The sequence below is a fragment of the Oryzias latipes genome, chromosome 12 (assembly GCF_002234675.1).
Source record: "Oryzias latipes chromosome 12, ASM223467v1".
Classification (NCBI taxonomy): Eukaryota; Metazoa; Chordata; class Actinopteri; order Beloniformes; family Adrianichthyidae; genus Oryzias; species Oryzias latipes.
In genome coordinates this window covers 8,474,677-8,489,906 of record NC_019870.2, presented here as the reverse complement: position 1 = coordinate 8,489,906, position 15,230 = coordinate 8,474,677, and the positions used below count along the sequence as shown (strand labels likewise).

The window sequence follows — 15,230 nt, the reverse complement described above, 5'->3', positions numbered from 1 at the left end:
CACGCTTTAAAAGAAGTACATTGCATGCAGGTAGATATCATTTTCTCTCTCTCATGCAACAGTAGCCGCGTTTACATGGGCAAAAGTAATCGGAAAGAACGCCTGATCGGAAAGAAAATGCGTCATGTAAACGCGGCATTCGGAATACTCTGCCCCGGTCAGACTTGTTCGGATCAGAATTTCTTTCCGATCGAGATAGGTGGGTAATACCGATCGTCTATCCGATCGTGGAGCATGTAAACGGTCATTCCGATCGTGTGTCACTACTGCTCTGGTTTACGTCACGCATAGACGGTGTTTCGCTGAAAGAAAGCTTTGGAACTCATACGGGACCGACCAGCTGCTCTGCGGACGCCCCGTGAAAAGCGCCGCTCCGCCCCGCCCCGCTGGCTCTCCCCTCTCTGACACACCTCACGAGGGAGATGAGGGGAAAGAGCGCTTGCCCCCCGACGCTTACTCGGTCCGCTCACTCGGTCCACTGGCACCCGAGTGAGCAGAACAGCTGGATTAATAACTTCGTGTCTGAGGGGAGGAGGATGCTTTGTTACGTGTGCGTTTTTGTTGTTTTGTCATGTGTGGGAGAATTCAGACTGCGGGCCGTCCCGCCGCTCTGGGTTAGCGGCTGCTGGACTCAGGAGAGCCGCCAGCTCACGCAGCGAGTTTGGGGAAGCAGAAATAAATGCCGCTCAGTCCTTAGAATCGTTCAAACAATCACGTGGATTTGTGTTTCCAGTTTTGTCCCGACAAAATAAAGACTGATGTTATTCCCAGACATTTTTGTGCAGCCAAGATGCAGATTGCAGGGTTTCATGGTCCTGGATTTTCTGTCCATGAGGCTGTTAGCCTGTGTTTATAGCCTGTCCTAACCCTTCTTCCAGCACTGATCACACGGATTAAATAAAACGATGAGCGAACAGGCGCTTCATACTATTCATGACATTAATAAAAGCACGTTTGGAAGATCTTCTCGTATATCACCGAGCTGCTGCATAAAATAAATGTCTGTGGCAGCTGTTTGTTTAGAACGGGACCTACTTCCTCATCCGGGAGTTTTTAACACCACTGCGCATGCCCAAATGATTCATTCCGACCGAAAGTGTGAGCCATGGGAACGTTTCTTCTAATCGGAAAAAGGTTTTCTGATCCCATGTGCACGGGTGAATTTTAACCTGACCATTGATCCGATCAAGATATATTCTGCCCATGTAACCGCGGCTAGTGTTATTTACTAGAGCTCTGCTTATGGCAGAGACTAAACCAGAACAGTGATTTTCTTTCATGGCTTGAATGAATAACAACCTCCTGCAACAGCCTGTTCTGTCTTTGATTAAAGTGTCTTTCAAATAAAACAGTTTTAGGGTGAAGCACTAAGGACTATGATTTGAAAAAGGCAACAACAAATCTTAACTAGAAAAAACAAACTTATATTAATCAAAAGTAACATACCTGCAGGTAAGGAGTGCAGGTCTACCAATAGATCTTCGTAAAAATTACTTTATTGGGGCTTCAAAGCTTAAACAAATGCACACAAATTTTAAACATTGGAAATCACATTAAAAACTGATCCAAAATGAAAGTGTTCTTGCTTTGATATTGTGCTGCTTCCAATTATAATCTTTGCAATAACTCTGTACTGTATTTTCATGACCATTAGGTCCACTGGGTGGTAGGGCGCGGTCTCAGTCACGGGGGATTTTTCCGTCTTTGACACATACAAAAGACGCACTGGGTGTTAAGGCGTGGGCACATTAACCCCCGTTCGGAGCCTCTAGAGTGGGTTAATAAAAACTCCAGTCACTGTTCTTTTAGAGGAAACTTTTTTTGTTACTGTTCTCCCTAACTGAGTAACACAAACTGAATGCTCACTCACTTGCGCGCTCTTGTGTCCCTTCCACCTTATCCTACACAAACACAGGCGCTAAAGACACACAACACACAGGCTTGCGCCGCGCGTGCCGTTGCGTCTCTTTTCTTCCCTACTACAAATGCACCAGCAACTGCTTTCAGCACACACACACACACAGGCTTGCGTCAGTCTCTCTGCTTTTCTCCTCCCTATATGCGCTAGCGAAAACAGCAGCTTAAAGCACACACTCAAAAACTCAATGTGTGTTTTAAAAAAAAAAAACAGCGGGAGCAAATCTGAGTTTTTATTTTCCTCCGCGCAGCTGATAGCTGCAGTTCAAACAGGGCTTCAGCCATCTTGTTAACAAGTGTTGGGACCCGGGCCTTAACCCCGCCTATGGCCACTAAGACTGATAGGAAGTGTTGATTTCCACACCATGAGCTAGGTGGCTGTGAAGAGAAGTGACCCTCATGTTGTTACACCTGTGAATTCATGGTAAATGGGCAATGGTGCCGTTAACGGCAGTGAGCAACCTGCTTCTCTGCTTATCCCTGCCTTTCTTAAATGGTTGAGTGTTATGACATAGAAGAAACATAGACAATTTTAAATTGCGGACAGTTGCTCTGCAGTTAGGTTCCCCTTGGCCTTTACGTCTCTGTCCCTTCCTCACTCCATCTTCTTTTGCGACCAACGACTACACAGTAGGCGCACCGGCTCAAAGGGCGCCCCCTGCTGGCTGAAGAAAATTTATGACTTTTAAGTGCGCCTTATAGTTGTGAAAATACGGTACTTTTGCAAACAACCCTAAGATTTTTTTGTTTGGTTTTGGCGTGAAGCCTTTTCTTATATCTGAATCTGAGCATCTGTTTGCCGAGCAGGCGAGTATCCGGACAGTGATGGGGTTTGCCACCCCTGTGACCCAGCGTGTCTGAAGTGCACAGGGCCGCACAGTCAAGAATGCATCAGCTGCGCGTCCGCACAGTAAGTTACACGCTGATCTACACTTTGAAGAAAGATAAAAGTAAATAGTAGTTAAACAAGCTAACATAGTAATGAATACATAAAAGCACATAAAAACTCGACACATACACATAACTCACCCAGCTGTGTGAATAGGCCATACGTTGAATGCTGGGATGTAAAGGAGTTGAGGCGGTTTGATTGATTTTTCTCCTGCTTGGCTGCAGTGCTCTGGATGAGGGCAGATGCTTGGAGGCGTGTGGCAAAGGCAAGTATCCGTCAGGTGGACGGTGTCACCTGTGTGACCACACCTGTGCCACATGTGTAGATGCAGGCCCCTCCAATTGCACCAGCTGTGACACGGGTAAGAAGGGATTCAGAAAAGTACCAAATGATCCAAAACACACTGGGCGGTTTGCTTCTCTTGGGAGACGTTTATGTCGTGTTCTGCTTTTATTTCACTAAGACTCGTATAAAAATAACTGGATAAAATTGCAGTGATCTTCAACTTTGATCTGGATCTTAATGTTTAATGGTTGAAGGGCCTGCAGGACCGCATTAATGAATTTGGATACCAGGACGACTAGTTTTTAAGGTGATTGATTTTTAAGGTGCAACATTTCTGTCCCAAAATAGTTAACTGCATCCACTGCTCCTTGATATAAATATTTTTTTTAAAAGGAAACAAGAAAAACAATCTTAAGCGTCTTGACATTCAAAGAAGTTGTGTTTTTCTAAGAAACACAGGAGACTTGCTTATAAATTTCACCAGGTAAATGTTGAAGAAGTCATCCTAGCTGTTTGTTGCACTGCAGCTAGGATGGCTATAGTCTGTTTGGCTTATCACAGTCCAAAACCTTCAGATTTAAGGGGTTCCTAGCCAGAAGAAATGTGCCAAATTAAAACAAATTCTTTTCCAGAAGACAAAATAAATGTGTCCAAAGTTTCTGATCTAAGTGAGCTCATGAGGAAGTCTAGACATTACATTGTGCTCATCATCTTCACTTCAAAAGGTAGACTGTGGAGTCCATTTTCCACGTTTTGTTGTGAATTCTACCTGGTTTTCCAGATAAGTTTGGAATGGAGCGTTATTTGCATCAGGGCCTGTGTTTGGAAACCTGCCCCGAGGCCTTCTTCCACACAGAGAAGACCTGTGAGCCCTGCTCTCAGCACTGTCAGCTGTGCACCAGTTCCAGCCGCTGTCTGCAGTGCAACTCTTCCTTCTACCTCTCTGACGGCCGCTGCATGAAGCTAGAGTGTGGAGAAGGTACTTTTAGCATGTTATTGTTGTTACACTTCTGTTTGTTGAAGTCTTCTTCATGTTTTTGCTTTTCATGTTCTGTATTGTCTCTGTTTTCAGGAGAGGTGGAGGACCCAGATTACGATGACTGCATGGCTTGTGAAGAAGGCTGCAAGAAGTGTGTCTTGTGTAAGTTGAAGCTCATTTTAGTGTTGGCTGCAGGAGACTGAGCTGGACTGTCAGAGCGCTGCAGACCAGAGCTTTTCCCACTTAGTTTAAAGGAGAGCTGAGTTCTTTGTGTGCTTTCAACAGATAACCCCAGGCACTGCCTTTCCTGCATTGACGGCTTTTACAAGTAAGGCCGTGTGCCATGCTGTTGCCATGTGTGATCTCACCTCTGCGCTCGCTCTGCCTTCCATTTCCCTCTTGAAGCTGAATAAAAAGACTTCTTGTTGCCACGAGGGCAGTGTGGGTTTCTGTGTCCGTTTGACTGCAGGTGTCGACTGCTCCTTGTCTTATCAGTTTTCAGGATGGCTGCTACAGAAACTGTCCGGCGAAGACGTACAGCGTGGAGGAGGAGATGAGCTGCGTTCCATGTGATGAAAACTGTGTGAGCTGTGATGAACATGAGTGTTACTGGTGCGAAACCGACCTCTTCTTATCTGGTGAGACTACAAAACTGAGTGGCTTATTTCTGCTTCATGGTATTGGCTGATTTTTATTTTTATTTAATTTTCTCCTGAACTAAATTGTGTCAAAAGTTTTAATTATCCTCTCAGTCACATGATGCTGAACCTCTCTTAGTCTGGGCTTTACACTTGGTTCTTTTGAGGCACCAGATTTAAAAATATGTCAAAATATACAAACATTATTTCAGAATTTGCTTAACAGCCCAATTTGATAATCTTCTCCGGATAACTTGGATATATTAGCCTTTTTCTAAACTTGTTTCCTAGATGGAAAGTGTGTCTCGGTGTGTCCCCATGGTTTCTATGGCGATGAAGACTCCAGCGAATGTGAAGAGTGTCATACAGACTGCGATACCTGCAGCGGCCCAGAAGAAGACGACTGTCTGTCCTGTGAGGAGGGAAAAATGCTGGAAATCACACAGTGCGTCCCTGACTACGACGCTTGTCCCATCAAGACATTTCTCAGCGGTGAGACTAATGCAAATATTCCACTAATCCCCCGTCTGTGCGCCTTTAATGAAGCAGGGGTTTGGGGTGGAGGGAGGGTAATTGGTCTGCGGGCCACTGTTCCCGAGTCCTGAAGCAACTTAAGCACCGGGGGCGAAATGAATGTTGGACAGATACCGATTTTGAAGTAATTGCCTGTGTATGCAGGACGTTTTGTTCCCTTCACGAGCAGAGTTTAAAACAACGTGGTAATTACCGTGAGCCAAAGACATCTTAATTATGGGAAGTGAACTCTGATGGAAGGTCAACTCGAAGGGCGGAAATGAACACGCCGAAGTAAAGATATTCTTAAACTTTGAATCTTAGTGATAAAACTTTAGGAAACTTTACGTGACGCTAGCTTTAACTGTTTAGGACTCCCCGGTCTGTATAGAGTTAACGTTGGTGCTGAATGTTTCAGCCACAAACATCCTTTGTAACCGTTTAGTCCACAGTGATCCCTCATTTCTCATCTTACAAAGAAAAACCTGCAATGGTTGAAATCCACAGTAAACTTACAGATGTTTTAAGGCTGTCAAACCTTTCACGATACACTTTATGCACTTTTCTCAGACAGACATTAACATTTAGTTTAAACCTTTGAAGAACATAAGTCCATCGATCAAAGCGATCAAACATTTAAGCAAGTCTTGCAAAAAAAAAAGAAAAGAAAAAGCATGAAAGTTACAACATGAGCAATCTCAGTTGATGATGTCATCTAATATGGTTTTAAACCTGTTGCCAATTGCTATGCAAATTTCTTCTTTTTTTTTTTTAAAGAAACGACCATACTGGACAGGAGAGCACAGACACAGCACAGAGGAGATTGGTTGACAGTATCTCAATATCTCCAGCCAATTAGGACGCAGAACACAGTGCACTGTGTTAAAAAACAAGCAAAATCTGTTAAACAGCGAGACTGTGAAAGGTGAAGTGTGATGTAGCGAAGGGAACATTGCATTAGAAGGATGAGCTAAGTGTGTCCTTTAGGAGCCAAAGCTGAGCACAATGATTACTCTGTACAGCAGCTGAAATATCTGACAGTATTTTAACCTCCAGATTTAAAAACCTTGTCTAATCTGGAAAAATTCGGGTGTGACGGAAAATGTGTCTGAAACCTTTGATCTAGGTCCTTCAACACGCGTCAAGTTTATGAACACCTTTTTGGCCAATTTGACGCTCAGATTGCGTTTGTTGTGAATTTTCATTTTCTGTCTGTGTGCCCTCAGCATGTGAGTGTGGTTTTTTTTCGCTCATCAAGGTGTTTTCTCTGCAGACGATGGAGCGTGTGAGGACTGTCATCCATCCTGCCAGTCCTGCTCTGGACACGAGAAAAACCAGTGCACAAAGTGTGCAAACGGTCTGCCACACACGTTTGCTCTCAGACCTGCAGCAGAAGTTTACCTTTTTATTTTTTTGCAAGTTAACTGATTTTTATCCCTTTTTTGTGCTGCAGTTAATGCTTTTGTTGTTCCCCTGCAGGGAGATTTTTGACCTTGCAGCAGACATGCGTGTCAAAGTGTCCGACGGGCTTCTTTGCCAGTCGACTGAGCGGAGTGTGTGAGGAATGCCCTCCGGGCTGCTTGCAGTGCGTGGACGCTGAGCTGTGCAGCCGCTGCCTGAACTCCCGCAGAGCTCAGCTGTTCCTGCAGGATGGAAAGTGTGTTCAGGAGTGCGTCAGGTCAGCAGTCAATCCTAACGCTTCTGTTCTTCAGTAAACGTTTTTTCAGAAAAATGCCATAAACTTCTAAAAATGCAATTAAACTCTCAAAGTTCAAAACTTTTTCGTAAAATAAGTCCAGTATTGTTGAAAGAAAACAAATATCTGCTCTTGATCCAAGATTTGGCAAGCTGTACACATCTGTAAGTAGGAAATTGATTGACAAGGTCTACAGCGAATCAGAACCTATAAAAAAAAGCACATAAAATTGCAATTAAACCATCCGCAAGACTGTAAAAGATGGTCAGATGTAGCAAGGGGAAACTGTATACTTTTCCTGCAACTACACTGAGGGGAGTTCCACAAAGTAGCATAGAAAAAGCTTTAAAAAAAAAAAGGTGTTCAAAACTATAAAATTGCTTTAAAGTCTCTTATGGGAAAAAAGATTTTAAAAAATAACTAAAGGCAACAGCTTCTTCAGAAGACTGAAAACAATATCAAATACATTTTTGCATGATCTTTTTTTACCACCTAAACTCAAATTGATTTTCCAAATCTTATTTTGTCATATATTTAGGTACTTAAACACATCCATGTTGCCATAAATTGTGGTAGAGTGTCTGCCCTGAAACTGGAAGGTTGAGGGTTCAAACTCACGATTGAGCCACACTAAAGACTCTAAAACTTGTGTTCTTTAGAATGAAAGCTGTCATATGTTCTGCAGCTCTGTTTACAGTTCTGACCACATGGCTGCTCTGTCAAATATGCATTGTATTTTGCTGTTGCACCAAACTGCATTGTTAACATTAATTAAGCTCTGGCACAAAAAGCTGAATAAATGATTAGCTCTCCCCTAACAAATGAGCAACGTGTCGATTTTGTTGTTTACCCCCGCGGCATTCATGTCAGCTCATTTGATCTTGTTCTCAAGCATAAAACACTCCTTGACACGTCGACACACACAAGGCCGCATTAGTGCAGCGTTGCTGCGTTCTTTATGTCCTGTGCATGTCCAGGGTGTGGATTTCCAGAACAACTTGGGTTATGCAGCCTGTTGCATTTATTCAGCGTCTTCCGTACGTTTAGATCTTCTGGTGTGTTTGAACCCCGACAGGGGGTATCCTGTAGGCCAGCTGTGCCGCAGCTGTGCGCCCGGCTGTGTGTCCTGCGAGAAGAACGCCACCCACTGTCTGGCATGTGAGGAGCCTCTCCTCCTGCACAAGCATCAGTGCGTGGAAGAGTGTCCTGAAGGACACACTGCGCGGGACCGTCAGTGCCATCAGTGTCCCACAGCATGTCAGGAGTGCACCGCCCTTGGACAGTGTACAGGTACGAAAACTAGACCCATAAATGTTAACGTCTTATATACAACGCTTGTGCACTTTATTTATCGCCAGCAGCACAAATGTCATCACAGTTTAGACAGGAGCGTGCTTGAATGTTGGTTTTCTGCCTCTGTGACAAATGTTTTCTGCAGGTGACACACAGTCCAGCACCTTGTCCTCACTGAACCACCCTGTAGAGACACATGAAGAATGTAGTTTGACTTGTTCTGCCAAAAAGAGATTTGTTGAGAAAACCTTGTTTTTTTTATAATGTTTAAACATTGTTTTGCACGAGCTGTGCCTTCATATATTATTGTTTTTTAAGGGAAGTGCATCACTTTTTACCTCTAAATATTTATTTTATTCATATTGTGTTTTGGCTTTGGGGTGCACAATGGTGTAGTGGTTAGCACTGTCGCTCCGCACCGGTTCAAATTCCATCAGGTTTTTCATCGCATGTTCTCTTTGTGGATGCGTGACAAACTGCGGGTTCCTCCCACATTCCATGAAGCGTCTCCATGTCCGTGAACAAGTAGAGAAGATTTGAAAAAAATTAACCAGCAGATCTTGAAATTAGATTTCAAATTCATTGAATGTATCTGTAAGGCTTCCATATGAATGTACACAATAGGAATCAGGTCATTTGAATTTGATCTGTCAATCATGAACAAGTGTGTGCGCCTATGGTTGAGTTTTTCATTTTCTTTCCAGTTGTAAAGCTGGACAAATTGTTCATTGAGAAACATTACAGAAAATCACTTTTGCAATTAAGCTCATTTGCCTTGAGTGTAGGCATGTCCAAAGTCTGGCCAAAGTCCAAATATGGCCAACATTCATATTTCCACAGACCTGCAGGCTCCCTTTAATACGATTCAAGTTGTTTATGTAATTCATTGTGATTGGCTAAATTGTTCCAAGCCGTTGTAAACCTGTGGCAACACCGTTGCTGGATCCTTATGTAACGATTTTTGGCTTTCTAAAATGTCAACTGTAAATTAAAAAAAAGGACGTTGGCAGCAAGAACCGCCAGGACAAGTGGGAATAAAGTTTATTTTTTATTTTTTGTGAAATACAAATCAATTGTTTTTGGTTTCTACTTAAACAAGAAACCCATTTATTTTTTGTTCTCATAGTTTAAATTTATATGTTACGGATTCACGGCTCTGCTGACCTCCTGAGACTCTGAAGTCACATAGGTTCACGCGATAACCCGCCATTTATGTAGGAAGTAAACAAACCTTCAGCCTGCAGTGACTTTGGATTACATTCACACAAACAGTGCAAAACATTTCACTTCCACAATCAACCCTTCCATCCTCATCTAGCTGGGGTCAGCGGAAATGAAACAGTGAAAACATGATGTACTGTGGAAAATATTTTTTTTTTGTTTTGAAAAAGTACCGGATGCACTTCACACTCACTTGCATGATTCCCGGCCAGCAGAACTTTGACCGGGCTGTACCTGAAATAAGCGGACAAACCTCAAAGACTTGAGGAACAACTAATTTACAACTCATTTATATTCGTCTTTTCAACAGACTCGACTGCATTTTCAACCCCCCCCCCCTCTCTCTCTGCTTCTTCAAACTTGTTTGCAGTCGTTGACTATTTGGACTAAATCACTGTGACTGATGACCGTGTCCGCGTTATTCCAGAGTGGTTTGATAGCTGACTTTTCCCTTTGCAGTTCTCTTGGAGAATGTAGGTCACTGAGTTTTAATGAATTTGAGTTCTGAAGCTGTTTCTATGTGCAGGGTGCGAGAAGTATCACCTCCTCCACGAGGGCCTGTGTGTACAGAGCTGCCCCGAGAGGTTCTACGAGGACAACGAGCGAGGGGAGTGTTTGCGCTGCCATTCTGACTGCGCGCTGTGCGACGGGCCGAGTGGAAGTGATTGCTATGCCTGTATGGACGCTGAGGCCACGCTGCACAATGGGGCCTGTCTGGCTTCCTGTCCGCCTAGTACATACAGAAATGCAGATACAGCAGAGTGTAAAGGTATGACTTTTCACTGAAAAACATAAATTCAATTGACTGTACTCTTATTTTTTTATTTAAAGGTTTCTCATAAGGGGTCTTAAAACTTACCGTCTGACTTCTGAGAATGTCCTCGTCTAATTAAAGTGAATCATAACTCAAAATATGACAAATGTGACATCGCTCCTGAAGTTAATGCAGTGGTTTCTGTCCTGTGAAGCAGCTTCCTCAATTATCCTTTCTACTCTGCCTGAGTGTGTTTTTTGACTGGAGCTCAGACTGAAATAGCTGCACTTTTGAGGCCTTTAACAGGCAGCTGTCAGACGCCGAGAACTCCACAGCAGCGCCGACGGCACTTCCCCAGAGAAAGATGCCGCGCTCTGGTTTTGTTTTTCAAAAAAAAAGAGAGGATGGTGCTCTCCTCACAGCAAAGTCTTGTAGGCAAAGCTTGCTTCTACTGATACTGAAAGTAGGAGATGTTGAAGAAAAGGGCTCTGCTGTGCTGCTAAACGGAGGGAAGGGACTCCAGAGGATAAGAAGGTTTGGTCTTTCCTTAAAATCACATGTATGTTAATGAAGATGGTAATAAAAATAAATTTTGATTTAAAAAAAAAAAGAAAATTGAAAGGGAGTGTAACATTGGAAACGCAGACAGCCAAAAAAAAACACATTCTCTATATTTGTCACAATAACCAGGGGTGTAGACTTCCAACAACCTCACTCCTGAATGCCAATAGTGGTTGCCATAGAAATGTTGACTCAAACTTAGACAAGTCACTGCTTACATTAGTAAGCAGTGACAGATATTAATCTGTGGCGTCCGTGTCACAAAAAAATGGCGAATGAATTGACTTCATTGGATCTGAAAGTAAAGCATTTTCTGTGCCTGATGTCACACTAACGCAGCTCATTTTTTATACACAATGATTAAACTCTTTCAATTTATTATTTTTCATGTGCCTACTCCTTACTTAACTTTGTAATCATTCACTTTATGACTTAAAGCTTTTTGTTTAAAATAAGTTGTTCAAAAACCAGTCTGACAGCGACATCTATTTTTTTATTTATTTTTTTAAATAAAAGCCCAAAGCCTAACCATTGTTATGATTTCAAATGTCAGATGGCACAAACTTAATTAGCTTGGCTTTTACTGTTGTTTCACAAATATTAGCAATTTTTTTTGCCTAATATTTACTTTTGTCATATTTATACCCCCAACTACTGTTTCCAATGGTTGTGCTGAAAAATTTGTTGTTTTGTCGTCGGGTTTCCAGATTGCGATGATTCGTGTCTGACCTGCTCCGGGCCCGACGACGACGCCTGCACCAGCTGCAGAGACGATTGGAAGCTCGATGGCCGCAGCCGCTGCACGCCGTCCGTCTCAAAGTGCTCCTCCCACCAGTACTCTGACGGTGACGGGAAATGCCACTCCTGTCACAAATACTGCCACAAGTGTTGGGGTCCAGGCAAAGACCACTGCCTGAGCTGCAGCCAGAGACATTTGCTGCTCAGTGAGTTATTGAATGAAGTGACAGATCGCCCAGCTTCTGCCAGGTGTTTTAACTGGGGGATCGTGGCTGTTGTTTGGTACAGATGGCTCCTGTGTGGACGAGTGCCCAGCAGGCTACTTCAAGGAGGAGTCCGGGCAGAAGTGTGAACCCTGCCACACTTCCTGTCAGACCTGTGTTGGAAAGAACGGCCTCCAGTGCCTCACCTGCAAAGCCCACCTGTTCAGAGAGGCCAAAGAGTGTGTGGAGACCTGCCAGCTCGGGTACTTTAACCTGCTTAGCTTCCACTCCGGATGCTCATCCATCACATTTAGTGCAGTTGCACCGAATCATGATTAATGAAAGATCAGCTCAGCCACATACTGTCATTGTAGACACTAATCCACAGCTGGACAGGTTTGCAAATGCAGGCTAATTAAGCTTGAGATTTAAATAGCCCTTTGTGTTGCCTGGTGCAGCAATGGAGAGAGTTAAATTAATGTGCCGTTAAATTGATGTGCAGTTAAATACTCAGGAGAAAGCAAACAGGATACCCAGGTTGCTTAAGTACTCTGAAACCTGTGTATGAACTGTGAACGTTTCACAGAAATAATAAAGGACAGTCTGTCTGTTTTTTATGACTGCATCAGTTGATGTGTGTCAGTTTGTGTCATAATAGAGTAGCACAGAATGCATGGAAAGAGAATATCCTCTAGGGTGAGCATAGCTCTTATCTCCTTTGATCTAATTGAATATCATCTATCAAAACTTTCACCATCTGCCCTGCAGTCACTATGGAAACACTGTCTCAAGGACTTGTGAAAAGTGCGACCCTAGTTGCAGCGAATGCATGGAGGGCGGGGATGAAGACTGTCTGAGCTGCTCTCCGGGTCTTGTCTACTTGAGGACGGAAGGCCGGTGCCTCCCCTCCTGTCCTCCGGGGTACCACCGCGACTCTGCGCATCAGACCTGCGAGCCCTGCCACAGCAGCTGCAAAACGTGCTCAGGTGAGACTATCTGTTCCGACATTCATCAAGTGCTGTGTGCAGTTGCTGAGAACACTGAGAGCTCAGTTTTAGGGCTTGTGCACCTGAAGCCACACCCACTTTCTGAGCACAACAAAGACTGTGCCGTCTGTTCACTTCAAGAGCAGTCATTCACGAGAACGTTTACCAGTTTCAGACACTTGTTTAGAATCCTTCTCCAACTATACATTTTTTTAATCTGTTGTAAAAAAATTCCCAGTGATCTTTCGTTTATTATTATGCTGGTTTTAGCAAAAATCAAAAGCCTGTGTTGTTTTTTAGGACATATTTTCTGCAGTGCAGTTGGGGGGGGGGGGGTTCGAATTCACCTCTGGGTTGTGGGTGGGACTGTTGGCACTGACGTAACCCTACGTTGATATCCCAGCATTCCTTTGTTTACACTCTCCCCCACTATCTTACAGTCCCTCACATCCCCCACCACAATGAGGGATGTATGTTTTTTCTTTGATATTCATGTTGCATGCTTGCAAAAGTGACGCATCCTTTACATTTGGCAACCTAGTATTCTGTCTTAACTAGCAGTTGTTTTCGTTCTTCTTTCCTTCTTCCTTTAGAGAAATCCTTCTTGTTACAGGTAAAACAATTATGCCAAAGTAAGCTTCATTTCTTTGGATTTTGTAGGAAAATTGGAATTCTGTGACTCCTGTTTCCCGGGATACCAGCTGTCGGACGGCCACTGCAAGTCCATGTGCGATCAGGGCCAGCACCCCGTTAGTGAGGTAACAACGCTGTTGATGGTTTTAATTTAAAAAGTACATGGAGTTTTTTAATTTAAGATAATTTTCCCAAATCCTCTAATGTTTTGGCCTGAGGAATCTCATAATTTCAGACGCAATTATTGCAGCAGAAGCAGTCGAACCGGGGAGTGGAAATAATTTCTTCTACTCATTTTCTAAAAAAGTTCAGCTGCTCCTTCTGAGAAGCACCTGGTCAAGGTGGTCTGACAGGAGGAGGCGCAAACAAAAAAATTAATTGTCTGTGCTGTTCAGCACAACTTGTTTGTATCTGCTGTGTGTTGACAGGGTTTGCAGTACACGTGTGAGGACTGCGACAGCTCCTGTTTGGAGTGCCGGGCAGCCGGTCCATTCAACTGCACGGCGTGCCCCGAGCAGGCCATTTTAGAAGAAGGGGGGCGTTGTCTGCCCTGCTGCCAACATGACGACGACGACGACGACGACGATGGAGGAGAAGATGCAACCGCACAGCACGACTGCTGCAACTGCACCGAAAGCAGAGGTCAGCCGAGGTCCCATTCTGTTTAGAAATATGTTTACAGAAATGATTGTTATGGAAAAAAACCTCTTAAAATTTATTTCACATTCAAAAAACCCTATGACTCCTCTTCTGTTAATAATTTGCCTCTCATTACAGCAGCAGGTTTGATCATTTTACCTATTAAAAGTCAGAAATGGGAAAACGCAGCTCATAATTTCATGGTTTCTCCAAGGCATTCAGTCATTAAATAGATATTGCGAAAAGTGAAGCCCTTAAAGGCAACAGAGACCAATGAATTCAAATCTCATTGGCTTAAAAAAAGTCTGCTGGTTTTTGACAGAAATGCCCGAACGCGATGATTAATTGTAGGAATAGAATTATGATTTTTATTGCAAGTTAGCAATGTTGCTGTTGGACAGGGCAACATCTCGCTGGGGGCAGTATTAAGGTTTACACACAAAAAAACATTAAGACGTAATTTTATCTTACCTAATTAATCTTTTAAATATTTACATCAAAAGTTTCCTAAAGTTCAGCCCACTGTTGTTTTTCCACATCAAAATAATCCAATGGGAACTTAATTAGAACATTCTAGCACACTGTACCGGTCTCATTTTTCTTTTAATTTCAAAGTGTTTTAATTTTGGGCTGTAATGATGGCTTGATCATTTTGTGTTGGCATCACATGGGTGTTGTTCGCTGTGATGTTCTGGTCGTTTTTCCATTATAGTAAAATAAACTTACCATACCTCATTTCAGATGGTATTTTCCAAGATCAATTACAATTGAATTATTGCATTTAGAAAGGATTTAGGTCGATTTAATTCAATTCCGTTAACAACTCTGCTGAGATCGATCTGGTTGGATCGTAGGAATTTAAATCAATCAATTAAGTTGGTTAATCGTTACACCACTAATAAATTAAGTCCTTTAACACTGGAGCTTTAGCACCAGTGTTGACATTCTTTCAACTACCGTAACTTTTCCATCGTTTTTACATTTACCGTAACTACAGTGGATTCTGAAGCAGAGAGAAGCGGGCCTGTGCCGTCACACAACACTTGATGAGGATCGACGGATTCACGTTGTGTAAAGGGTCAAAGAGTTGCAGTAGTCAAAGAGCGTGTTATTTAGGTGTCACCAGCGACATGTGTGGTGCTGAAGGGTTAATGCATAACACGTGTTCTCTAGATTAGAGCGAGTGCTGCTTTATCTGGGTATGAAGAGTTGGATCTTAGTGTGAACATGGGTAACACATACTAATACTAAAGAAGAGTAAATATCAGTGCCGGTTCATTTC

At 43.1% G+C, this 15,230-nt stretch overlaps 1 protein-coding gene across 1 annotated transcript in view; it reads left to right on the top strand.

The window, feature by feature from the left end:
* Positions 1 to 15,230, top strand: part of LOC101160179 (proprotein convertase subtilisin/kexin type 5-like) — a 40,607-nt gene that overhangs the window by 22,594 nt on the left and 2,783 nt on the right. The window contains exons 21-36 of the mRNA XM_011481555.3: positions 2,725 to 2,827; positions 3,034 to 3,170; positions 3,876 to 4,073; positions 4,167 to 4,235; positions 4,359 to 4,401; positions 4,569 to 4,711; positions 5,003 to 5,203; positions 6,498 to 6,581; positions 6,704 to 6,902; positions 7,996 to 8,210; positions 9,961 to 10,203; positions 11,457 to 11,693; positions 11,776 to 11,953; positions 12,459 to 12,676; positions 13,337 to 13,434; positions 13,738 to 13,951. Of these exons, the coding sequence (XP_011479857.3) occupies positions 2,725 to 2,827; positions 3,034 to 3,170; positions 3,876 to 4,073; positions 4,167 to 4,235; positions 4,359 to 4,401; positions 4,569 to 4,711; positions 5,003 to 5,203; positions 6,498 to 6,581; positions 6,704 to 6,902; positions 7,996 to 8,210; positions 9,961 to 10,203; positions 11,457 to 11,693; positions 11,776 to 11,953; positions 12,459 to 12,676; positions 13,337 to 13,434; positions 13,738 to 13,951 (2,580 nt within the window). The remainder of the gene's footprint in view (positions 1 to 2,724; positions 2,828 to 3,033; positions 3,171 to 3,875; positions 4,074 to 4,166; positions 4,236 to 4,358; positions 4,402 to 4,568; positions 4,712 to 5,002; positions 5,204 to 6,497; positions 6,582 to 6,703; positions 6,903 to 7,995; positions 8,211 to 9,960; positions 10,204 to 11,456; positions 11,694 to 11,775; positions 11,954 to 12,458; positions 12,677 to 13,336; positions 13,435 to 13,737; positions 13,952 to 15,230) is intronic.